Raw genomic sequence first — 27,695 nt, 5'->3', positions numbered from 1 at the left:
TTTCTTATTGCTGAGACAAAATATCCAACACCTAAAGAAGGAAAGATTTATTTCAGCTCATAGTTTGCAGAGGTTTCAGTTCATAATCAGTTGGCTCCAAGGCAGGGTGGCATGGCAGAGGTGCAGGCACCACACAGGAGAAACAGGTCAATGTGGGCAGAGGGCAACAAAGCAGAAAGCAGCAAACACCAAAGTAGCAAAGCAACTCTAGCCTTTTCTGTCCCTTAAATTCTAGGCAGGCTCTGTGCCCTTAGGGTGGGTAGCTCTCATACCAGGGTAAGGCACTCTTAATCCCATACAGGACCGTGGCTCAACCCCAACATCACACCCTTAATCCCAGCATCACACACTCTAGATGCAACCATCTCCCAAAACTCCCACCTATGACTGCAATGAGGATTGGGTGGGACATTTAGATACAAGCCATAAAATTATTTAAGAGTATTTTTCCTAAAACTATGGAAGAGTATATTTCTAAGCAATCGTTTACTAATCTATTCCCTTAGCCTAACAATGATGGGGAACCTTTAGAGCTTTTAAGAATGCAAACTGTTTGATGCAGCACATGTGCCATAGATTCACCAACCACTAATTGAGATCATTCAACCTATCAGACTTTCCTTATTCCTCATGTATTAATCAGTGAACAAATGCTAAGACAATTTTACCACTATGATTTAATGCCACCTCAACACCACCCATTTCCTGTACACACATATATCCTCATCTGCCACCACATATAATTCTCTTACCTGGTCTCAATCTACATTTCCACCCCACATCTCCCATACAACCTATGTAATCTGAAGCTGCTCCATTTGCCAACTGTGTTTGATAGTTTTTCTACTTCAAGGTCACTGCTAAAAGCATTCCTTTACCCTACTGGCAAAAATATTACATCATCCTGAAATGCCCTCTCTCATCATTGCTGCTAAAAGCCTTTTGAGTCTTGAAAGCCTAGATTAAATGCTATATTTTTCTTAGACTCCTAAATTGAAATTAATCTTTCTTTAGCAATAATTGGGACAGTATTCTTAATACTCTGCTTGACAAAAAATAAGCAACAATCTGTCTCTATCCACCTCTATGTACTATCTGGAGCCTTGTACACAGCACACATTTAGAACATGTAGTAGGAATTATCTGCTACAATTATTTTTTGAACCCCATGGTCTTAACTCTAATATGTCCCCTAAACCTAGTGCTGTCAAAGCCAAACCCTCCATACTAACTTCATGTCTTGAACAATATCTGCTTTTCCAACAAATGTATGATTAACTACTTTTTTGTTCCTTTTTTTAATTCAAGATCAAGGAGATATGCAAGCAGAGAATCCTAACAAAGATCCCTAAACCAAAATATACAAGCATTGTGAAGATTTCCTTAAATCCCCCTCAAGGACTATGGAAAAGCCTGTTCACAAAATGGCTGTGGAAAGCTACACATTATAAGCACTGTCAGTTGTAACAGTTTCTTCCACAAGGGAGGGAAAAGGTAAGTCATACCAATACACTAACTGGACACATTCCCAATCTTAGACATACCTGGAAACCTAAAACCTATCACTGTAGAAGGCCAGAGAAAAATGGCAATCTCTCCAAGAAATGGTAAAGCAATAAATTGTCAGATGCTTCCTTCACAGGTTGATGGACCTCATCAAAAAGCAGCATGCCTCTGTACATATGTAAATGCATACACATAATCATAGGTTCAGACTCATACCCCAAATCCACCCACATTCCTCCCCATGCTTCTATAACCCAAATGTTACGGTTTAGATCTTTACACCCAAAACTCACATATTGAAAGCCCAACCTCCATCTAATGTTGTGAAGTGGTGGCAACTCTAGGAAGTGGGGCCTGATTGCAAGTAGGTCACTAAGAGTATGTGTCCTTGAAGGGTATGTTGGAACCCTCACTTTTCTTCATTCTCCCCTTGTCTCCTGGCCACCATGTGGTGATCAGCTTTTCTCTGCTATATTCTCCCATCTAACTATAGGACCAAAAATCACTGAGCCAAATGACCATGGACTAAAATCATGAGCCAAAATAAACATTCATTCATATAAGTTGTTTATCTCACGTATTTTGTCACAGTGATGAAAAGCTAACATTCACCCCAAAAAGGGTTATGTCATCAATCCAGAAGTGAAATGAATTTACTTTAATAGTTTAAGAACGAAGTCGTTGAACAAAGAGGTATTCATCCTGTAAGACTTGGTTGAATAATTATATTTTACTAAGAAAATGTGTTATCAAGAATTTCTAATCTGCTTCAAAAAGTTGGATCATTTCCATCAAATTGGGAGGAAAATTAAAATCAAACCTTAGGGTTTAAAACTATGACTTCTTTATGACTAGAAGGGAAAAAAGTGATTCTTCTCAGTTACATACAGGAAAGCAACAACAACAAAAATGAGTAACAGTTTAATATATCCTTTGTGTGGCTTACTTGACAACCACTGCTGCTGTGTGTACAGCTGACCACTTGTACTCAGTTTTCTACCCTTTTCCTACCATGTTACCCCTAGCAATATATAAGAGGCAATGGAACCACACTGCTAGGCTTGTAAGACAAAACATTCTAGATTGGTATTGCTAATTTCTAGAGCAATCAGGGCACAGAAGAATAAAAGATTAATAACACTGACACTGCTGTCCCGTGTGCTCATAAAAGAAAATACCAATTTTATTACCTCATAGGATATTCTTCAGTCACATTTCCTTGAATTAATATTATAGAAAAAGGGCCTGGGGATTTAGCTCAGCAGCATAAGCACCTGCCTTGCAAGCAGGCAGTCGTGAGTTCGATCCCTGGTACCGATAAAAAAAAAAAAAAAAGCAATATTATAGAAAAAGTAGTTTATTTAACAAGTTGTTGAAATCAGGAGACTCAAGGCAATCTTACATTTTTACTCACATGCTAATGAGGTTGGCATTTAGCAACCAAGGCCTTAAAGTTTTTCTTATATAAACTGGCAAGTAAAATATTTCCTCAGGTGTATTCCAGTTGTGCTAACTCACTAGTATGACCACTCTCAAATGCTGGCCTCAAATAGCCCTTTTTAGTATATGTGCTACTGAAACAAGCACCACAGTTCCCTTTCTTATCACACTGAAAATTATTTCACTGAATCAAAAGAAACCTGTGCTTATAATTCAGTTGGGACAGAGTAACACAATGACATTTTGCAACAAGACTTTTTTGACAGAGAAGACACAGTTACATTACATAAAGCATAGTCAAGGACAAAATAAATTAAAACAACAACAAAAACTCAATGAATAGTATGACCCAGTGTCTTCTCTGATCCTTCACCAAAAACTGGAAACATGTCCCTGCAAAAAATCCTTGTGGCCAAAAACTGCATTAGCCAGCTGTCCTGAAAAGGAGTCAGCCGAACAGACAAAGGAATTGTCACTCCCCATCTTCATCTAGCTAAGTGCGCTGCTATACAATGATGGCACTGTACAAACACCTCAAAGTCCATTCACCGTCATGGAGGAATGAGGACTGCGCAGCTTTTAGCTTTGTAAGCCACAGATAAGGATGGTGCAAAGAAGTCCCCTCAGGCAAGTGACAGAGGAAGAAGGTGGGAAGAGCAAACAAATGAGACACCTGAAATGGAAAAGTCAAAATTAAAGGAAAGCAGTAAGACAGCAGAGGAAAGGAATGGACCAAAAGATAAGGAAGTTCTGACACCAAAAAGAACACATACATGTGTATAGTGAGTTTTAGCTCCACAAAAAATGGGTATTTGATATATCTTGAGTGAGTACATGAGTCAAAGAAACAGAAGACCATTCAGTTAAGACATAAATATAAGGGGAGGGGCGGGGAGCAAAAAAAAAAAAGTTATAAATATAAGCTAGCAAAGAAATATAAAAGGATAAAGCAAATGCAGTGATGTAGTGACATTTGACATGGGGAACTGTGCTGCTGGAACCCTTACACTGAATATCAAACAGATCAAACAAAAGTAGGGAAACAATATGTACCATTAAGAATTCCCCGAAAATAAAGAATATCCTGGGAACATTTCATCTTTCTTTCTTTTTTTTTTTGGTACTGGGGACCGCATTCGTGACCTTGTGCTTGCCAGGCAGGTCCTTGTGCACTGTTGAGCTAAATCCCACTAATTCATTTTTAAATGATAATAAAGTTACTTTAAAATGACAGTGTTTAAAATATTCTATTGTAATAAAAGGATTACAAAAAGGGGGAGGTGAAAGGTTCTTGCCTCAGTAGAAATTACAGCGGTGGTCTAACGAAGCGGAAGGCCAAAGCCAGAACGCCTACCACTTCAAGCTTCTTCCCCAGCTTCTGTTTGTGCGTGAAGCAAACTCCAATAGATTGTTTGCGCGTCAGCAAAGCCCACCCTAAGCGCCACCCCAGTCAGAAATTGTATGTATAGCCCATGCCCCACGTTTCCGGCAGAGAAAGCCAGGCCCTGGCAGTCATGGAGTTCTCTCCACGTTCTTGGAATAAAGGCTATTTTTATTTTATATCTTCTCCTTTATCGTGCCAAAACCCTATGGAGGAAGGCTTGTTTTAAGTAATATTGTAGTATCATGAAAATGAAAGTACAACAGAACTGGGAATTGTCTTGGAAGTACAATTTGGAGTCCACCAAAATGGTGTTTAACATACAAAGTTCAACTGAAACACAAAAATCCTGCCACCTGAGCATAATCTTGAATCTGCAGAAATGTAGCTCTTCTGAAGAAAAATAAACAAAAGAAGTTCTAGTAATTCTAAAGTGCTATGGTTAAATTTTTCAAAGCAAGCAGATAAAAATCCAAATGAGTTAAATGAAATTTGTTAACAAAAATTTTTAGAGCCTGATACATTTATGTTAGAATCTTTCCCCAATCCTTCATTTATTAGCTTCAATGATCTCTTGAAATACTGAATCAAGTGTCTAATTTTAACTAAAATGTGACCTGTCTCATGTATGACTGATAATTATAGACTGAGAAATGGAGTTTCTCTGGGCCTTGTTTCAGATCGACCTTCTAGAGAAATATTCAATTTAGGGTACAACTTTGGGGCTGGTGTGGAGTCTATAAAACCTCACCAGGAGGCCAAATTCAGCCCACTATCTAGTTTTGTGTGGCCTGAAAACTAAGATATATTTTATATTTTAAACTTTGGGGGAAAAAATTCAAAGACTGTTTTGTGATGTGAAGTTACATAATATCCTAATTTCACCGCCCATAAGTTTTAGTGGAATATATTTATGTTTATGTATTATTTATGTGTGCTTTTACAAAGCAACAGTAGAGCTGAATAATGTAGTTCTGACAGTAAACACCAGATCTGCAAAACCTAAAGTAGTTTGCAAAACAGTTTCTCAACTCCTGGTATAGCTTGAACTAGACTGACAAAAATCTTGGGAATAAAAGCATCATCAACTGCTAATTATTAAAAGCAATACTTAAACAACCTAAGAATTCAATTAAGAATTCTAGGAAAGCTGATGAAAAGTCAAACATTTCAAGCTTTTTGTGATTATATATAGTAAACATTTCAAGTTGTTCGTGGTTATATTTAGTAAAATGTTAATTCTATGAATGCATCTAATATGTTCCACTAAAGGGCATGAGATTAAAAACAGATCAAAGTGTTTGTGTCACAAGATAATATCATGTATTATTATCGGATCTGAAGGGAAACAAAAGTTTTATAGATCTTTTACATTTATGAACATTTTGCAAGAGCAATAGACAGCAGCAACATCACAGCAACCAACTGCATGATTTGGAGAAAGAAATATATACCTCAACCTTTAAACTCTTATAATTTTTAACACTTGCAAGAATTATAGAAATTAAATACAGTAATGCAAAACTAGCCCATGAAGGTTATCTGAAGGTCTATTATATCCTCAAGTACAGAATCATGATATTGATATAGCCATTTTTTTCCTTCATTTAAAGACTTAATCTTGCTTATTTTGCCCTTGAATATATTTTTATATTATTTGTCTTTTGACTGAACAATATCCATGTATAAATCCTAGTGATTATGTTTTGTTCCTGTTACAGTGTTTTAAATGAAATTAAGTTCAATAAATAATTTTGAAAATGCTATGCTCTGTAGTTGATTCCATATTGTGTGTTACTAATTACTCTAACTATTCCAAATCTAAATTATATGTTCAGAAACAGTACTTTACAACAAACGCAAGTTATGGCTGCTGATATATAGTTAATACTACAGAGGTCTAATTGTGGTGTCAGAAAAAGGTAAATAAAACAAACCTGGTTATTAGTTTCCACAAAAAGATCCAGTGTTTTTCCCACCTCATGATTTATAGAGGGAATTTAGCATAACGCAGTGATTTTTGAAGATACCATAAAATATAACAAACAAAAAGTATGTACAATGCTCATTTAAGCCAAACAAAAAGAATAATCATATTGATTCTAGGTAAGGAAAGCTGTCACCCACAGAAATTATAGCCTAATTTTAAAGAGTCTGTTGTTTCCTTTCAAAACCTAATTTATAAAACTAAATCCAATTTATGATTAAAATACAGTAATATACTATTGTACAAAAATTGCTAATGTAATTTTTAAAAGAGAAGAGCAGTACCTGCCAAGTTTGTACATTTATGTACTGAAATAGGAAGTATAGGATTTTGGCAACTTCTCCAGAGGATAGGAGTTCTCTGAATGCAAAACTCCTAGGATAAGGCCTCCAAGATGTGGCTATAAAACATTAGCAATTAATTTGTTAACAAGTATGAATGCTAATCTCTGTGTACCCAAACACTACTTGAGGCCCTGAGGATGAAGCAAAAGAAGGAGAAAAACAAAAATCTCTGCTGACATGGAGCTTACACTCTAGTGCTGACAGACAATAGTTTAACAAGGAAAGTAGCAGTTGGTTCTAAATGTTATCCTCAGAATCAAAGGGTTACTGACATGTATTCAAGCCAGTCAAGCCAGTATTCAAGCCTTTTTGAACAGACAATGTTTGAATTGAGTTCTTACAGTTAAGAAAAAGCCAATGATTTGAAAATCAGAAGTTATTTTAAAGTGATAGAACAGAAGGAAGAATAAGCTTGGCCTACTGAGGAACAGAACGAAGGCCAATGCCATTGGAGCAGCATAAGTTAATGGAGAGTAAGTAGCAGACTTGGCAAATAATGGGCTATAGTAATGAGTTTTATTATATGTGTCCAGAGGAAGTCACTGGAGCATTCGACCAAGTTTCTGATTTGACTTTTTCTTTAAAAGAACCACTCTGATTATTGAGTGAACACCAAAGATTCAAACTGGGACCCCTGGTAGACTAACTGCAGTAGTGATGACAAATAAGGACAAAAGTGTATATGCCAATGGAGGAAAAGGCAAGGCAAGATTCAGGGTACCTACTGGAGAGAGAGAGACAACAGAAATGACTGATAAGATGTGAGAAGACAAGGAAATAAGTAAGATACTACTAAGTCTTTGTGAAATTTGGTAGTTGATGGTTTAATATACTGAAGCAGAGAAATCTGGAGAAAATAAAGATTAGGTAAACAATGCAGAAGTCGCCACTGAAGTCTTTACTTAAATGGCAAAAACTGCTTATTTGTGTCTGAGTAAATCTGAAGACTGAGAGTTAGCAGACACATTATAACAATGATATATATGAATGAAAGGGTTTATAAACTATTAGATTATTTAAATCAGTCAAAGGTTATTCTTTTTAGAGATGAGATTCTTACCTTTAATGATCAGAATAATTATTTTGAGAAATGTAAGTGTGCAATTCTGATTTCATATTGCTTACTTATGAATCACTGTTCTCTTACCAACTAACACTGAGCAAATCATTTAACCTCTCAGTGCCTCAATTTCCTTGTGTATAAAATAAAGTCTACTATCCCATAATATATTTCTGAAGACTAAATGAGCAAGTTCATGAAAGGTAATCAAAACAGTATCTGGCACATAGTAGACCATTTCGGTAAGCCTTTAAGCACTTTCAATGATAACAGAAAAGCCCACTGAATCAATATGCACACCATACACTCACCACCACTGTAGTAAACACTCAATATAATGCAAGTTGGTAAACTCACAACTTTGCACTTGCCAGGCAGGTGCTTATACCACTGAGCTATATGCCCCGTCCTATTACCTACTGTTTCCTGGTACTGTAATCGAAGTGTTTTAACACTTCAGTTTTCTAGTTAGAGACTTAGTAAAAGGTGGCATCAAAAACTCATAATGATGCTTGGCATAGTGGCACATGCCTAGAATCCCAGCATTTGAGAGGCTAAGGCAAGAGGGCTGAGGCCAGCCTGGGCTATATAGTGAGCTAAAAGCCAACCTGGACTACATAGCAAGACCTTGCCTCAGAAAAAACTCATGAGTTAGGAAAGCCTATGAAAAGCTTTCCTTAAAAGATTTGCAGGCACATGGAGGAAAACAAGAAGCCAGTCACTTCCTGTGAGCTGACGCCATGCACGGGTGGTAGAGAGGACAACCAGACACCAGCCCCTTGCCAGCGTTTCTGTTAGTCAGGTGCCATGTGCAGGCCGTGGGGAGAACAAGAAGCCAGACACTTACTGTCAGTCGGCACCAAGTGCAGGCTGTGGGGAGACAACCAGATGTTCCTGGCACACGAGTTGGGAGACAAGAAGTGACAAGACCCCACCCACCCACCGTGAGTGACCGCAGATCCAGAGAAACACAGGCTGAGATGATAGCTATTGAAGTAAAATAAAATTTAATGCTTGTAGTGTTTAGTGTTTCATTGACTTTGCAAGCTGAAAGCCAGTAATGTGATCCTCTATTTGGAGGATAACACTACACAGTGTAGCATCTATAGGGGATCTCCTTCTGAAGGTGGTAGCCATTGTTAATTCCCTATTATTTTGTTTTAAAATCCTGTATCCTTTTCATTGTTTGGTTTGAATTAGTTCTATGGTAGCTATTTTGAATTTACTATTATCTTGTTTTGAAATTTTGCATTCACTGTTTTATTTTTATTAGTAGTATTCTGTTCTGTTTGATTTTCCTATGTCTGATGGTATAGGCAGCTATTTTGAAGGCAACAACAGCCATTATTATGTTAGCCATTGTTGATTTCCTTTTATCTTATTTTGAAATCCAGTATTACTTAACACTATTTTGTTTCAATTGGATTTATTGTGCTTGGTTTTATTTTCTATAAATAAAAATTTTTTTAAAAAAGACTTGCAGGCTGAGAGGTGTAGAATGCTAATAACAACCTCTTTAAAGGTAAGATGTGTGCCAGTTATTCCTAAATCTCTTTTTTTTTTTATTTTATTACTCCTTAGTGCTTATTACTTTTTTTTTTGGGGGGGGGGAAGAATACAGTCAAATATGGCAAAACAAAGCTGTCAGTCAATACCAAGGATAGACACAGCACATGGTGTAGAACAGAGTACAAGTTTATCAACAATGGTTATCAACGTTGTCCCTTGTTTCCTTAAAAAGAATTGTCTCTCTCATTAGATATTATAAAGTTGGACAAAACAGTAGAGAACAAGACCAATAAAACTTAGGCATTGTAAACATTACAGGACTTCCAAAGAAGACAATAGTCAAACCAGAATGGGCATCTTAGTGAATCTTATTGTCTTCAAAGTAGTTGCCTATGTCTTCAAACTTGATACTATCATATAGAATGGAACAGAGTCTAATCAGTCAAAACAAGATCGTGGGAGTACTACAGGACTTCAAAACAAGTTAATAGGAAATCGAAAAGAGTTACTATTTATATATCCTAATTTTTTGAATTTTTTCTTTAATTAAGACAAACATAAGAAATGACTAAATAATTTTTTTAAAACAATAAGGGGGAGATTGAGATAAAACAGGACATAACAATATAACAAGAGAGGTCACAGCATGACTGTTTCAACAACCTAGTACTTCACCACCATATAACCCAACTTAATAGTAGTTACCATAGTGTCTTTTTCCTTGAAATATTTGGATAAAACTTCATATACTCTAGTTTCAAATATTTTCATATCAAGAAGCCCAGAATAAAGCCTTTCTAATTAATGAGTGAAAACTTTATAAGGCTTCAAGGCCACCTAATGGGGAATCATGACTACCACATATTTTTATATATTTGAATCATTACTTACATTAGGGAAACTATTCGGTATTCACACATGCGAGATTGATTTATTTCACTTATGAGTATGGTCTCAAGCTGTGCCCATTTATTGATAAATATCTCAATGTGATCCTTCTTTATAGCTGAATAATACTCCATTGTATAGAAATACCACAACTTTTTTATCCATTCCTTAGTTGATGGACACTTGGGTTGTTTCCAAGATCTGGCGATTACAAATTGTGCTGCTATAAACATAGGTGCACATATATCACTGTGGTATGATGCTTTCAGTTCTTCTGGGAATATTATTCCTAAATCTCTTTCTCCAACCCAGACTCAATGCTGTGGCTCCAGACTCACATACTCAGTTGTACTAGATCCTACTTGGTAATTTAACAGGCATATCATTGGAATACAAAGGGAAAGCAATTAAGATTCTTGTCAGTATATGATCAAGTGATTATTTCTAACTCAACTCTCTAGACTTTGATTCTACAAGTCACAAAATCTATGGTGTAACTCAGTTTTCAGTTTCACATTGACAAAGTATCCAAATTAGTCAACTACATTCAAATCTCAGGCATTGGACCAGATCACTTCAGCATTAATGTTTTGCAATAATGATTTTACTATATGTATGGCTATCTATTACTAATTATTGTCACTTCAGGTACTTTCTGAAGGTAGGCAGACAAGAAGGAAATAATTAACATGAAATAGTAAATAACCATTAAAAAATCCTGGGCTCTGATGTGTAAAACACCCTGGGTTGCACACTCCTCAGTACTAGCAACTCTCAGCTATTTTATTTTGTGCCACTCACCACCAATAATGTCATAAGTAAGGGGACTAGACATTCCATATAGATCAGAAAAGTCCTTTTCTTCTTTTCCTCCTTCTTTTTGGGTACAGTACAAGGAATCTCCTCTGTTTAACAAGCAGGCTGAGCTAAATCTCCAGATAGCCTTCCATTTTTAAAAAGTGACTAGAATAGATAAAAAAATGTAATGTACCTACCTACATAATCACCAATACTATTGTGTAAAAGCTGGCATGTGTGCATGTATTTCATTCACTCTATCTACCAGACACCAACTAAGTGCCAGTGGCTCCAGTGCAGTGTAGAAGTGAGAGATCTTTAAAGAGTCATAAAATCAAATTCAAAAGTCATCAATTCAAAAGTGAGAGATCTTTAAAGAGTCATAAAATCTTAAGTTATACACCAGATCTAAGAAAACATGAGAATACCCCAAAAATCAGTTCTTTAGATGGCCACATAGTAAACAGTTGCCAGATGTTACACAGGTATTATAAAGCATACAAAACCAACAAACATTTCTTGACTACATGACAAAAATGCTCTACTACCCACCATCATAACTATGAGCTGTGAAAAAGTATAAAAAAGAAAGATGCTTATTCTTATAGGCAAGTTGCATAATGTCCAATAGGAATAAAAGCATCATTACAACTATCTTTTCTTTTCTGAAATGAGGCACTATTTCTGCTTTACTAATTCAAATATTTTAGGCTGATCTTTCCCTGATAAATAGGAAGAATCAAGAAATCTATAGTCTCCATACCCTAGAAAGCTGACCCAGGAGATTACAAATTCAAATCCAGCCTGGACAACTTAGCAATTTAGAACGACTCTATCTCAAAATAAAAATATATATATAGGACTAGAGATGTAGCTAAGTGTGAAGGCCCTGGGTTTAAGAGTAGTATCAGGAAAAAAAAATGTGACTTGTTTAGCCATGATTTCTTCCTAACTGAAAACGCTATACAAGTTATAGTAAAAAATTACTAGGAAGTCAATCAAACAGATATCAAAGAAATTCATATTCTTACTTTAAAGCTGTTAACAAAGCAAAGGCCTCTGCTAAATATAATGTCAAGAATTTGCAAAGCTTATTTTTCTACCTAAAAGGAACTTAAGAAGTAAGGTGATCTGATGATCCCAATACATTGTCTTGATGTTAACCTTGATAAAGAAGGCTGAAGCAATTTAAGTGACAATAAATTCAATGTTTAGAACTGGTGATTGGTAAAGCCCTAAATAAAGATGATCTTTAAGCTCCCTTCAGTTTATAAACCATGATACTGAGGTCCACACAAACCACATACTGAGTAGAAAAAGAACGGTTCTGAAGATAACCACACTTCTAAACTTCGCAGCTCTCTTCCTCAATGTGTGTTCCTAAGAATACTACTTACTGCTCCTCAGTTTCTTCATTTATAAAAATAAAGGTAACACTGACCTCTTAAGGATGTTATGAAGATTAAATGAATTTCTATTTATGAAAACATCTGGCACAGAAAAGATACACAAAATGTTAATTCTTTCTTTATGGATGATTAACTTGAGAGTTACATAGCTGGTGAAGGGTAGAGAAAGGACTACAATCAATCACGAATTATTAGTCACTATTCAAAAGGAAGTCAATTATTTCTTAAACTGCCTCTATCCTTGAATCATACCATTAAATACAGCTTTTAACATTTGAGTTGGGGGTTGGGTGGTCACCAACATAAATGAGGACCATCACAAAACTACAAAGAAAGACATTTGTGACTGCAGGTAAAGAGACACATTTATAAGAAAGGCTGCAAAATTGACAAGTTCTAATACCACACTATGTTTCAAAAATGACACCTGTATAGTGGGTACCCAGTTTGCCCAGAAGGAAACAATGCAATTCAAACTTTAATGTGTATTTCATAACTCATTGTTCAAGACTGTTAGTAGTAATAAGTAGTAAGTTTTATCATGTTGTCAACACAAACATGAATCTGACTTTGGTCTTAACCCTCAAAAATCATAGAAGCTGACTGAAAAGGGAGACAGGCCTTGAAGAATGATTTGAGAAAAGAATGATAATTGCATATTAAGCCTTTCAGGACTTTAAAAGTTCAGGGTCATTCTGGGGTGGGAAATTACTTTGTTAATAGATAAAGGCCTCCAGAATAGGTACACACAGTACTGCATAGTAAAAATTATTCAAACTGAGTTAAATAAAATCTAGGCTTACACTTAACATCAAGTGAACTTCCCAACATGTTGAGGTCACGCTTATCTTTGAAGTAGGTGAATTCAAAGACATGATTATTCTGGTTCAAATACTGTCTTGCAAATCACATGACAGCAACAAAAACAAGCGCTTATATGTACTCAGCATACAGTACGTGTGCAAAAGTGTGGAGTTTTTTTGTTTTGTTTTAGACAAGGGTCTTCCTAATATACCCCAGGCTGGACTCCAGATGGTGATGATCCTGTCTCAGCCTCCCAAGTGCCAGGATTAAAAACGACTGTACCATTATGCCCGATTAATGCGCCTAACTTGTCTCATGAGCATTTAATTTTCATAACAATTTATTGTTTACTCAATTTATTAAAAATATATAAATATCCTCATTTGACAGTTGAGGAAAAGCACAAACTATTAGAATACCAGAGAGTCGTGATTTGAACTGCAGCAGGCTGACGCTACTTCAAGGCTACCCTCAACTATAATGCAAGACTGCTTCTCTTCACGAAAACTGGCTTGTCCGATCTCAAAGGTAAAAAAAGGAAAAAGAGGAAATAAAGAAAGAAAGAAAGAAAGAGAAAGAAAGAAAGAAAGCTGAAAAAGATCTTTCCTAACTAAATTCGTCGGTTTTTCATCTTTCAGTCGCGCATAGCCTCCTCCGCGATGATCGCGCTCCCACAGTCGCGCGCACCGACTTCTGGCCGCCCGCGGCGACTGACAGAGCGGGCCAGGGCTGGGGCGCACCGATGGGCTGGGGAGAGGAGGAACGCAGGCAGAGGGGTACCTGGGCTGCTGGCTGCTCCGGCCTGCTGATTCTTCCACCACTCGTCTCCAAGATCATCTGCCATCTCCACGCGAGACTAAAGTGCGCGGACCTGAGCAAAGCGGTGAGTAGCAAGAAAAAGACTTCCTCAGAGCCAGCAACAGGCGGGCGTCGCACACGCGGAGCCCCAGCCCGGCCGCCTCGCTCCGCCCCGCGGGGGATGACGTCAACCCCGTGCCGCCCCTCCAGCCGTAGGCTCCGAAGCCACGCAGTTTCCACACTGGCGCCGGAGGGCAGAATCAATCTGGAAATACAAAGCAAATTCTCTAAAAGCGTACAGACGAGAAGACACGAGAAACAGACAAAACAGTATTATCTTTTTAGATGAGAGCTATCAAAATATTTAAGTTTTAGTTTGCGAAGCGATTGTCGAAAGTGTGAAAATGCTGACAAAATTTTTCTCTGCTCAGTTTTCAAATACGTTGAGCCGCGGGACAGGATTCCAGCACGTGGATGTATTTTGACCTGTCTGTGTGTTTTGTATGTTTGTACAGTTTTGTGTTTGTGTAGGGCATGTTTATGTGCTTTTACAGTTTTCCCAAAGAAAACGTGCGCCAGAGTTCATGACCGTGAGCCTAGGGCTTTGCTGTACGCGTGACTACCGCTGTTTTTGTACAACCTGAGTGAAGAAAAATGTGTTTCATCAGCAAAGGCTTGTCCCCGGAAAGACGCACCCGGCTCACACTGAGAGTTGCCTCCCCGAGCCCCTTTGCTTGTGGTCTACCCCCTCCCTCTTATAAAACGAGAGCAGGGGTGACCATTGTTACCTTACTGGAGGTAAGAGATCTAAAGTATTTCTCGTCTCAGAAGTGACACAGAGAAAGAAAACCCACTAGGTGCCCAGTGCTTGGACCAGCTGTAAAATAATTGTGGGCAGGTTTTCAGGACGGTCTCCTTACACTAAGGTATGAATCATTCAAAATGCATCAAATACACTCAGTTGGGGCCGGGAGTTAAGCTCAGCGGCTCAAATGCTTGCCTGGTAAGCCCGAGGTGGTAAATTAAATCCCCGGTGCAAATAAATAAATAAATGCGCTCTGCATGCCTAGCACAGTGTATGGACCAGAGGCTTAAATATAGCTAGAATATCATTTCATCTTAAGGTGTCTTGTGAGTAGAGCAGATAAAACTTCTAAAAATAAAGAAATGTACTTCCAGAATGATGCAACCTTGTAAATAACAAGACATCCATAATTTGTCAGGGATAGAAATAGCTATATGTAGAAAGTTACCCAAAGCCCACTCATCTAATAAATATATTATAAATGCATTGCTGATTAAATTATCCGCACACTCTAAAAGGGAGGGTATTAAATATGAATGTGGTGAATGTAAAATAATCTGTGGTACTTGAAAGTAATGTGTCTTTCAGAAAGAAACGCAGACAAGAAGTTTTGATGGCTGATGGATTATTGAAAAGCAAAGCTAGGTAAGAAATATCAATGTGGAAGAGGAAGTGCTATGGCCAGTATATATGAAAAGATGCTCAGTCTTGTTAATTTGGAGAATAATGAAAAATGAAAGACCAATGTGATACTTTTTTTGTATAGTAAATGACAAAATTAAGAAGTCTGGCAATTCCAAATTATGGGGGATATGTGTATTACAAAGAATTCTTGCACACTGACACAAATATAAGTTGATATAACCACTTGGAAAAGCTGTTTGGAATAGTCTTAAAAGGTGAACATTCACACCTCAGGATCCAGCAACTCCACACCTAAAAGTAGCAAATTTGTGTTTGTGTACCAAGAAGCTATAAAAGAATATTGACAGCATCACTGTTAATTATAGCAAAACATAGAAACAACCGAAATGCTTCCATGAGAAAGTGGGTAACTTCAGTTTACTCACACATTATGAGGAGCAAATGAACTCATATAACATAGATGTACTGTACCTTGGAAACATGATGCTAACCTTTTTTCTTTTTTCTTGTCTTTTTGACTCTGTTTCACTATGCAGTTCAGGCTGGCCTTGAATTCAGTTTGTAGCCCAGGCTGACCTCAAACTCAAAGTGATCCTCCTGCCTGATGCTAACTTTTAAAAAGCCAAGCCAGAGAAGGCATTTTTGTAAAGGTGAGGTATAGGAACAATTTAAAATACGTTTTTTCAAAAATTTGAGACAATAATAAGTAGTACAAAGTTCAAGATATGAGTTAGTGGGGAAGCAGTGTTCAGGGAGACAAAATTAGGGAGGAAAATATAAATTGCTGACAAATACACACTTAAGGATAAAGCAGAAAGTTCACAGGTACACAGATACACATGCTTTACAAGTACGTTGCATATATTTTTGTGGTATTTCCTTATGCAATAAAAGAAAATTTTAGTAGTTAAATTAGACGCTGTTTAACAATAAATAAGTGAATTTTCACTACGAATTTCTGTGCAAATCTTGCGTCTCACAGTATACTCAAAACTACCTACGCCAGGTATATAGCTTGGGCTGGGGATATAGCTCAGCAGCACAGTGCCTGCCTGCCAACCACAAGGTTGTAAGTTTGATTTCCAGTATCTAAAAAAAAAAAAAACCTGCCAGACAGGCCTACTATGTTGCCTATGTGCGTTCACTGTCTCATTGTTCTGATCTTATCACAGAATCATTTTTTTTTTTTTATGTCTGGGTTCTTACTTCTTTTACTGCCTAACTGCCTTCATTTCACTAGCAAAAAGTTGCAGCACCATTCAGCTGGTTGCATGCTCATTTGATGTGCCAGTAAGTCTGATCAGATCTAACTTCAGAATATATCCCAAATGTAATTCAAACATTCTCACTACCTCCACCACTAGAATCTTGGTCTGGGTTGATTGTTGATGTATTTCCTCTTCTGAGCCTCTCTGACATACAGCCTTTTGATTATTCTACTGTTTGTTCTACTTCAGTCTTGCTTCCATATAGCTTAGAATCATTATAACTTTTCTGTTTAAAATATTTTAATCATTTCTCATTATATTACCAGTCCCCATCATCTTTTTGGCAACCTTGAGTATATCTTTCTCATTCAACGCTCTAGCCACAGGACGAAGCACAGAGTAGATGAACTATGTTAACAGCCTGACTAAACTCAAATGCTCTTTAATTCATGCTGCCCACATAGCAACTTTCTACTTAAATTTATTTCCCAAGTCAGCTTTCCTTCTGGTAATAGATGTTAGAGGTGAGCAATTAAGAACAATTAAGCAATTACTAATTGCAATTAAGCAAAACAAATAAAAAATATGCCACAGAGACAACGTGTGGCCTTGTAAACCTATAATCTAGTCCTTTTACAGAAAAAGTTAATGGATTATATTAAGAAGCCAACCTAAACTGTAACTTCATTTAACTGCACTTTATCAGTGAGTTGACATCTTAATTTTTAAATCATTCTTTTATAAAATTCCACATCCCAGTATCTGGTAACCTCACTTAGCAAGCAAAGCTCAGACTGACTAACGAGTTTTCATCTACTCCCTCTTCCTGTGGAATACCTGAATAAGTATTAATAGTTTAGAGGAGGAAGCATTTACCTCTCAATAGTGTGAACTAAAAGTCCTTCAGATAAGGTATGGCCCTTATACTTGACCTCATCAATGAATGTAAGTTGGAAAAATGGATAGCATGAATAGCACTTTCCTGGCATGTTGCACTGGACAAGTTATTTAACCTCACTGAACTTCACTTTGTCATTCTGTAAAATAAAAGGAAAAAATTAAATGACTTGTGAGGTTTCTTGTAATTCCATGTTTTAATGTTGAATGTCAGACCAAGGATTCTTGATACTTTTTAAATTAAAACTAAAGGATATGATAGGAGTATCATATAAGAAAATCTAAGTTGGTATTAACCATGCTGGATGAATAATAGATTTGAGCAGAATTTTCCATGTGGCATGGATAAGCCAAGATAATAACTAGATCTAGGATGTGATGCTGGATTTAAGGTATTATTAAATTATCTCACTGATTGGCTTGGTATAGTTCTGGCTGTGGTAAGACCCACTCTGGGTTTGGGTGGCACCAATCCAAAGGATGAACAGGAGAGGCAGGCTGCTGCTTGTTGCTGCTGGTTGTTGCTTCCTGCCTGCCTTGCCATAAACTGATTCTCCTGTGTCATTCTACTGTTTTGAGCCAGCTGACTATGGGCTGAAACCTGTACAAACTGAGCAAAAACAAATCTTTCCTTCTTTAACTTTGAACATTTTGTCTTAGCAATGAGAAAACTAAAACAGTGGCCTTACCTCTTCACACTAGTATTGCATACAAATGTCATTGTAACCATGGGCCCTATATGTGGAAAGATTGGCAAGGACCTGATTAGTGGGAAGGAGAAAGGGTTTGAAGGCTGTTTGTTGAAGGCATACCATACAATGAAAAGAGCTGTTTTTCATCACTATGACAAAATGCCTGAGATAATCATCTTAAAAGGAGATATAATACAATCTCAATTGCATTATTTTTGTTTTTGCAGTGATGGATATTGAACCAAAGGCCCTGTACACACTGGGTAAGGGGATCTATCACTGAGCTTTATCCCCAGCCAGTGCTGCATATTTTTTGTGTATCTTGGCTCATGCTTTGTGGTAAATTGTGTCAATTTAATTAGCTCGGGAACTACCCATGGCAGTGGCAATGAATCTATGGCAACATATCTCAGCAGGCTGTTTATATCATTAAAATCTCTAAAAGATTTGCCATCAGTGGCCTAGGGGATAGTGAATCACACTTCTTGGTATATTTGGGTGGAAAATGGAGACATGGCTTTGGGTACTATATGGGGGTACCTGACTCCTTCCCATCTGACATTGTTCCCCTGCATTGCTTCCCAGCTGTCATAAAATAAACATCTTTGCTCAACCATGCCCTTCTGTCATGTTTTTTTCTGTCTTGGAGCCAGCCAGATTTGGACTGAATCCCTTGAAATATGAGACAAATTAAATCTCTTTGGTTTTTTTTGTTTGTTTGTTTTTCTTTTTAATTGTTGGTGTTGGGTATTGTGTGTTACTGTGGAACTCTGATTAATACAGATTCAGAAGTTTCAGTTTGTGATTGTTTCGTCCTTTTGCCTTTGGACCTGCAGTGAGGCAGTATATCAGCATGAGCCATGCATGTCAGTCCATGTTCCCAATAACCTGTTCCTCCAACCAGGCCCCGTCTCCTAGAGTTTACCTCACTTCCCAACAGTGCTGTCAGTTATGAACCATGTCTTCAACATACAAATTTTTGGGAAACACTTAAGAACGAAACCATAATAAAGTTAAGGCATATTAATAAACTTCAGGAAACCCAGGAACCTTGATTATGTACTCAAATGTTTTGCATCATTTAGGCAATAATAGTAACAATAAAAAGAACATACTAGGTATCTCAGTAAGCATTTTTTATCAGTTTTGTTTGTTTGTTTTAGTTTTGAGGTATACTAATTCTCTTTTTTTAAAGTGTATTTACTCAATTTTATTTGTATATGCTTGTAGTACACATTGACATTTCTTGTGTGGGGTTGCTACATGTATGTAACACATTGGAATTCTTTTTTTCATCCGCTTTCCCTCACCTCCTTCCCCCTCACTCCATCTCTTGATTCCCTTTCCATTTGAGAAAGATCTATCTCACTTCTATTTTGCTCTTTATTTATAATTTGAGTTTATCATGTAAGAGAAACCATGCAATATAAGGTACACTCATTTCCCTAGAGATGATTCAAGTTTGGCTTTTTTTTTTTTAAGACGAAGTCTTGCTATGTAGTCCAGGCAATCTTCCTGCCTCGCCTCCTTAGTGCTGGGATTATAGGCTTGAAGCACCATGCCCAAGTTTATCTTCATTTATGGCAGTTTATATCAATTAATCTAAACATAACTCCATAAGGTACTGTGTTGGATTGGCTATTTCTGTTTGCCACTCTACTTTTCCAAAGACTGATACTTTCCTGAAAGACTGATTTATGTTGCAAGATTCACATTTTGCAAATTGGAAGAATTAATAAGAATCAAAGGATAAGAGAAAATCATCATATGTCTTGTCTTTTTTCAGTACTAGGACTAGAATGTAACAAGCAGAGAGGCTTAGAATGCAAAACAATCATTTTAGCTTGATAATTAAAAAGAATTTAGTGAGAGAAGTAATTAGGAACGGAAAGTAGGATTACAGAAATGAGTGAAGGATAAGAAGAAGGAGGCATTCCTGAACCTTATGACTTCTATTTTCTCAAAGAATTCTGAGACCTAGTAATGAACTAGGACAACATTGTTTTGCAAATTTGACTTGCTTGGTGAGATTTCCTATCAAGGTTTTATTAAAAATATAAACTTCTGATCACTACTTCTGAGAAATCCAGATTCAGTGAGTCCAAAATGGGACCCAAGAATTCAATTATTTTAAAGAATTCGCAGTCTTTCTAATGCATTGCTAATTTGGGGAATGATAGATGTATAGCATTTCATGATATTTTAAAGGAAGACTCATTTCCCTAGAGGAAGACTCAATCAGGTGAGTTGTCCTAAATTGTTTCTGAAGTATGTCTTGATTAATCAAATGAATCTTCATAATATTTTTTAGTTATTTTGTCACAGTAAAGAACCACTGAATACTGCTCCTTTACTCGTATCAACTTTCATATCTGCATAAAATTGAGGAATCCCTTAGAATTTGTTCTGTAATGTGAGTCCATCTGAGATAGTTTTATATATGGTGTCCAATTTCTGCTTGAGTTCAGTTTCACCTTTTCTCCTATGGGTAGTTTTAGCACCATTTACTTAAATGGCCTTTCTCCAGTGATCTATTATGACATCTCTGTCATAATCAAATTTTCATCTGTAGAGCAATTTTATTGCCTCTATTTATTGCCTGTATTCTACTTCACTGGTTATTATCCATCTCTGTTCCAATATCAGTACGTTAATTAACTTCATCAGCTCTAACTTGCAGGGTACTGGTTATCTCTTTGGTTATGATTCATATATAGTGCAACATCCATTTGGTATACTGTGTGTTTGTATGTGTATTTCTATCTGTGAGAGATTGATTCAGGATCTCTTTTGTATATTAAAATTCTTGGATATGCAAATCCCTTATATAAAAATCATATAACCTATATATATCCTCCTGTGTACTTTAAATCAGTGATAGTGAATCTTTCGAAACTTTCGATGATATATACAGCCTACTGCAGCATGTGTGCCATAAGTTTTCCATCACTGCTTTAAACCATCTCTGGATTAGTTATATCTATTACACTGTAACTATTATATAAATACTATATTTTTGAGACAATAATGGTAATGAAGGAGGTTTGTATATATTCAAAATACATGGTTTTTTTCCCTAAGTATTTTCCATAGATATTTATTTGAATCTAAAGTTGTGGAACTCACGGATATAGACGGTCAATTGTATGGTTGTGAGCCACCTAATAACACTATAATAATGACTATCTGCATAGTAGTCCCCAACTTTCTGTATATTTGTTGTCTCTTATCTTTATTTCTCCATTCTGTTGCCCTCCTTCCCCTTGTGAATTTTGAGAGCTATACTGAATGTGGTATATTGACAGCTGAATAGGGGTAAGAAGAAATAAGAAGGGGAAATAAGAAGAAGAAATAGTAGGTGAGGGGACACTTCTTACTGTTCATGAAAAAAGGGGAGAAGTGCATTGATAGCATCACTACTAATCACATAAGTGTATTGATATTGATATCATCATTTGTAAAACTTGGAACAAGAGAGAAATGGGCTCATTAGGGCCAAAGAGAAAAAACAAGGCTCATGAAAAACAAAAGGGAGAGACATGTATTGATTTTATCAGGTGTTAAACATGGAGCAAACAGATTCTCAAGAACCACAAGTGTGTATGGAATTGTTTGTTGTATTCTTTTTTTTTTTTTTTTTTTTGTCTTTTTCCTTTTTATTGGTACCGGGGATCGTGTATTCTTGATTCCTATATTTGCTTGACTTTTGTGGATTTGCATTAAGGAGTGCTTTAATGGTCCTAAGTTTTTTAGATGAACACAAAAGATTTGGCTTGGAACACTAATTTAAAATCATGTCCCAAGAAGAAAAGTGGTAGCAGAACAAGAGCCCATCAAACAGCAGGGGTGTTAAGATACTAGGAGTTTCTCTGAGATGGTTTGACCTGTCCCTACTTGATGTGGCAGGTCAGACTTAGTGCTGCAGGCAGCTTATGGAGTCCCAAGCTGCAGAGTTGGTGTTTGCACACCACTACAGGCCATAATGTTCAGGCAGAAGGACAAAAGATCAGTGGCCCTGCCTCCACATGCTGCAGCATGTCAGAGGTGGTGACTGCTGTGTCCCCTGGAGTGGGGTGATGCCAGAGATGGAGGCCATCCCTGGTGACAAGGTGTAAGCTGTGGCCTAATGTGAAACAATGAAGAGAGCCCTGGGTGCTGGATATTGAATTTTTTTTCTACCCTTGAGGCTGATAAAGGCCTACCCTATACAAGTGCTACCTTCCAAATGTTTTGTAAAACTTTTCATATTTCTCTTATCATAGGAATTCCTAATAACACTCAAGGTCAAGGAATAGTAGAATGTGCTCATCATATGCTCAGAAATCAACTACAAAAACAAAAAGGGGGATCCTTCCCTACAAAATATATAGCCCATAATAGATTTCACTTGGATGTGTATACTATTAATTTTTTAAGTCCTACTAGGGATGGGACTCCAGGAGCAGAAAGATAATTCAGGTTACCAAAAAAAAAAGGGGGGGGGGTCCTTTGGAAAGATCTTCATAGTGAACAATGGAAGGGACCCAGTCCAGTGCTAATTTGGCATTGAGAGTATGCTTATGTCTTTCCAGAGAACTCTAAGTGGCCTGAGTACCAGTGCATGCTGTCTTGCCATCTCATGAACCCATGCCTAAAGAAAGAGTTAATTCCACCTTTCAAGAAACTAATGCTCAGTCCTAGGACAGTGATGGCTCAGATTACAGCTGCTAGAGAAGGATGAGTTTAGATTCAACTTGGGACCAACTGAAGGAATTGACCCAGAATGCCCAGGAGATGGTAACTAAACATGTGAATCAAAGATCTGAGTAGGTGAGTAGAGTGCTTTGAGATAACCAAGGTGAAAGTTACTTGAAAGAAGGGGACACAAAAATTACCAGTATGCTTAAGAAAAAATAAAATATTAAAGTTGTATATCAATTATAGATAAAGATTTTAGTCCTTCCAAATTCTTCTTATAAGAGATCTCTACTAGACTTCCAGGAAAACATGGCGGACAAATAACAGCAGCCACAGAGGCTCTCTGAGATTACCAGTTTAGAATCCAGGAGTAGTGCTGTGTGAGGAGTCCTACGCAAGGGGAGATGTACCCTGCTGACCCGGGAATGAACTAAGCTGAGAGAAACCAACTGGAAATGCAATCCTGATGCTATAACAGGAACAGATAAAATTTCAGTGCGGAAGCTGGATCCCGTGCCATTGGAAGCCACAATTTGAATTTCCTGCTGCCAATATTGCATCCCAATCTGCACGGCAGGGAGAGAGACGCACGAAAGCTCTGAGAGCTGGAATCGGCGAACCAAACAGCATGGAGAGCGGGACTGGCAGGGAGCCCTGCATCGGCCTGCGGTGAGTAAGAGAAATGGGGACCCTTTCATAGACTAGGAGGCTCCAACAGAGGACATGCTGGGAACGAGCAGACTAGCTGGAACAGGGCCCTGCAGTGACTTTAGTCGCATATTCCCCTCTCAAGCGGGAGTGGTGAGGAGCACTTGGCCTGGTGATGCTGCAGACTAAGATTCAGTAGGCTAGCCCAAATCAGGTCCCTGCACCTGGCGGTGCCCCTAGCAGTGAAGCATTCAGTAGGTTGACCTGGAGGGGCGGGCCCAGCAGAGGCTGCCCAGGTCTGTGTCTTCCTAGTACACTGCAGTGGGTGGGAACACCTAGCCAGTGGATTCAAACAAACTGTAACAGACAAAGAGAAAAAAAAAAAAAAAAAAACTGGGCCTCCTACATAACGCTTGTATGGAAGGAACAAAAAGTATGGGAAAAGGGAGAACAAGAAAGGGTCCTCAGTCCCCAATCCTGAGAACACTGATCCAGGAAAGGTAAATGCAAAAGAGAATGAAGACAGAAAACATGCAATATCAGACATGGCAACTATAGGCATAAAGCGGTATCTCCAGAGCCTCATAGATGAGTTCAAAAATGAAATAAAGCAAGAAATAAGTAGAATAGTTAGAGAAATGCTAAGCACCGCCCAAGAAAAAACAAATGGTGGAATGGAAGAACAGAAAAAGAGGGGAGAATTGTTTGATGGAGAAAATAGAGAAAACATAGAATACGTGAAACAGGTTCATAGAGATTACCAAGAAACTAAAAACTCTATTGAAAGTTGGCATAACAGCTTGAAAGAAACTAAGGATATATTATCAGAACTGGAGGACAGATTTGTAAGGTGGGAGCATGAAATGAAAAACTTCTTAAAAATAACAAGAAAACAAACAGCAATAATACAAAGACTAGAAGATGATAAGAGGATCTATAACTTAAGAATTAAGAACATAAAAGAAGAAGTAGGGACTCAACAAATGAACTACAAAAGCTATTCACAGAAATAATCCAGGAGAATTTTCCTAATTTAGCAAAAGGTAAAGATACTCAGATGTAAGAGGCATACAGGACCCCAGCCACCTACAACCCAAACAGAGCTACACCCAGGCATATAATAATCAAAATTCCTGAAATCCAATATAAGAACAGAATATTAAAAGCCATCAGAGACAAGAAACAGATCACTTACAAGGGAACACCCATCAGAATTACAGCAGACTTCTCGGCACAAACCATCAAATCACGAAGAGCGTGGGGGGGAAATAATTCAAGCTTTGAAAGATAATAACCTCCAGCCAAGATTGATGTATCCTACATAACTGTCCCTAGAAATTGATGGAAAAACAAGGTGCTTCCAGGATAAAGAGGAACTAGGGGAATTTGCAACCACCAATTCAACTCTACAGAGAATACTGCAGGATATTCTAAAAATGAAAAATACCAAGATTCCAGAAACAGTGGCAGAATGGCCACAATGAATGGAGCAGAAAGTGAAATGAAGAGGACAAACTGACAACTAATGACAGAAAAAGAGCTCAACAGAAATGAGGCAGAGAAGGTTGGATGGTAGGAACAGCCAATTTGGAGAAAACAAGACATCATAATAGGTAGTGCTGATTTAATATCCTCTTGTTTTGAAGTCCCATCAAGCTTTTGTTCTTCTGTCTCCATCGGTTTTGACGTGTTGTATCTTACTGGATTTTATTATATGTGATAATATAAACAAAAACTTATAGACAAGGAGATTATATAGAAACCATTGTTCATTTTCTGTTAGTTGATTCTAAATACCCTGTAATACTGTCATTCTCTTGAATGGTTTTACATTGTCTTGATATGTTTGATGCTACAGTATACCAAGTTATACCCAAAGATTTTAAGGGAAGAGACACTAGGGTACCTACTATTATGTGGAGATTATCTTGTAGTGAAACACTATTTTGCTTAAATGGCTATGTTTTGACCTACACTGTTTTGTTGTTATGCCTTCTTTTTTATCTCAATCTCCTTTTTTATTATCTACTTTTTCATTTTTATCCTTTTAATTAAGGGAAAAATAAATAAAAAATAGCAGGATATATTATAGTAACCCACTTTGATTTCCTATTAACTTGATTTGAAACTCTGTATTGCTCTCACCATCTTGTTTTGACTGATTTTCCTCTATTCTGTTATGCTAGATAGTACCAAGTTTGAAAGTGTAGGCAACAACTATGAAGACAATAAGATTCATTGTGATGCCCATTCTGGTGGACTATTATCTTCTTTTGAAGTCCTCTAATGTCTCCAATGTTTTGGTTTTATTGGTATTATTCTTTACTGTTTTGTTCAGTTTTATTATAACTGATGATATAGGCAATTCTTTTTAAGATAGCAAGAGGCATTATGGTAACCATTGTTGATCACCTTGTATTTTGTTTTTACATTATGTATTATGTCCATCCTTTTGATTTGACTGACTCTGTCCTGGTATGTCACATTTGGTTTTACTTTCTTCAAAAAAAAAAAAAGTAATAAGAACTGTGGGAGTAATAAAACCCAAAATGTGTAGCACAAAAGAAAGGAAAAGAAAGTTCTCTAAAAGATATAACTGCATATATATTTAAGTGTATAAGATAGATAACCATATTACTGAGTTTTGTTGGGTCATTGAACAAAACTGTTTGCAGTCTCACTGTTTGAAAGTCCCCTCTATATGCTTTAATTTTGTAACTTCAACAACTATTTGGAAGATGACAATGTGTAATTAAGTAGTGATTTCCTACTGTTTATTTTTTCTGAAATTCTGTATAACTTGTACCCTTTTTCGGTTTTTTTTTTCTCCTTAAATAAAATTTTAAAAAAAAGAGATCTCTACTAATCAACTGACAATTCTGACTACTCTATAATTTAAAATTTCTAAATTGTAAGAGAGTTATTATAATTTAATTTGGTCAAAAATATATTCGAGTGTACTCTATACATCTCATTAAAGAACAACAAGTTAGGTAAAAGTTTCTTATGTACGAGATAGAGATGTTTAATTAAAAGGGTTACACCAGGCCAAAACTGAAATTTAAGTTTGTTACAAAATGTTATCATGATTGTCTTGCTGCAATATTATGTATGGCTTTTGATTTCTAATTTTCTGTGTAAAATATGTAACTGTTAACATTCTATAGAGGTTCAAATATTAGAACACCCCCTGGTGTTGTTAGAAAATAATGGTTCTATTTTATGTTTTAAGGTGCTTGATATTTAGATAAGATAGTAATACTAAGCTTACTTCATTCATTAGAATGTAATGTTATTTACCTTCTCGTCATGTAACCTTGGATCTTGTAAGGTCCTTCTTATTTTCATATCACCCTGTATTCATTGGCTAAAGTGATACTGCCTACTGGCTTAGTTTCCCTTTGACCCATGTCTGTACTTCCCCTTAAGTATAGTATAGTAGAACATATCCATCATGCACATGTCATCTTTTCCTAAGCACCCCACACATATGATCTGTGTACCTTTTGGTGGCTCTGCCTCCCTGTCTCTTCGTTTCTTCAGCAATTAGCTAGAGTTGAATTGCAGCATAGACAGAATAAGAAGTAATGCCCCTACATGGCAGATCCAACAGTTCTAGGTGATTGATAGATAATGGTACTATGTGGAATCTCTGGCAGATTGTTAAAAGGAAATTACTATTCAAGCTGCTAAGGGCTTAGAGTAAGGTAAGCTTTCTACAACCAAACCATATGAAAGTAGCTACAGGCATGATACTGAACCCTGGTAAAAACTGAATACTGATTATGGAACACCAAACAACTGTATAACCAGGATTGCCTTTTGTAAGTTTTGGTTCTCATAGCAATAATTCACTAAATGATAGAAATGGTATAGATGGAAGCACATCTAAGCAAGTGCAGAGGTCATGATAAGTTTTATGAACAAGGAGCCCAGAGCTATCTGGTATTTCTTTATTTACATTTGTGTCTTCTGATACCAGGTGTTCTTTATTATCAAGTGGTGATATTGGAGGAAAATACTACACTCTTTCAAGCTTGGTATGCTTCTAGAGTGGCAAATTGATAACAGTTTTACTTCTCTCCCACTTTGAGAAATGCCATAAAGACAGTAGTGAAAAAATTTCTCCTGCTTAGCAGGCAGAACTGTAAGACATATTTAGTAATCTTTGAGTGAAGAGAGTAGCTGAGATACAGAGA

The 27,695-nt window shown here is 36.9% G+C and overlaps 1 protein-coding gene and 1 long non-coding RNA gene across 3 annotated transcripts in view; one reads left to right on the top strand and one right to left on the bottom strand.

Annotated features, from left to right (window-relative positions):
* Positions 1-14,183, bottom strand: part of Cmss1 (cms1 ribosomal small subunit homolog) — a 341,586-nt gene extending 327,403 nt beyond the window's left edge. The window contains exon 1 of one of the 2 annotated variants that reach the window (XM_063224828.1): positions 13,907-14,183. In XM_063224828.1, coding sequence (XP_063080898.1) covers positions 13,907-13,963 — 57 coding nt within the window. In that variant the 5' untranslated portion in view covers positions 13,964-14,183. The remainder of the gene's footprint in view (positions 1-13,906) is intronic. The other variant, XM_013151732.3, reaches the window with a different exon arrangement.
* Positions 14,165-26,366, top strand: LOC134470479 (uncharacterized). Its single transcript, XR_010039404.1, has 4 exons — positions 14,165-14,722; positions 15,318-15,374; positions 15,911-16,024; positions 22,743-26,366. It is a non-coding gene; the product is annotated as an uncharacterized LOC134470479 (long non-coding RNA).
* The last annotated feature ends 1,329 nt before the right edge of the window (positions 26,367-27,695 follow it).

Source organism: Cavia porcellus, unplaced genomic scaffold (assembly GCF_034190915.1).
Source record: "Cavia porcellus strain 051 isolate PalLab524CR breed Dunkin Hartley unplaced genomic scaffold, mCavPor4.1 scaffold_15, whole genome shotgun sequence".
Lineage (NCBI taxonomy): Eukaryota > Metazoa > Chordata > Mammalia > Rodentia > Caviidae > Cavia > Cavia porcellus.
Note: the sequence above shows the minus strand (reverse complement) of the source record. Positions and strands in the feature narration are given on the sequence as shown.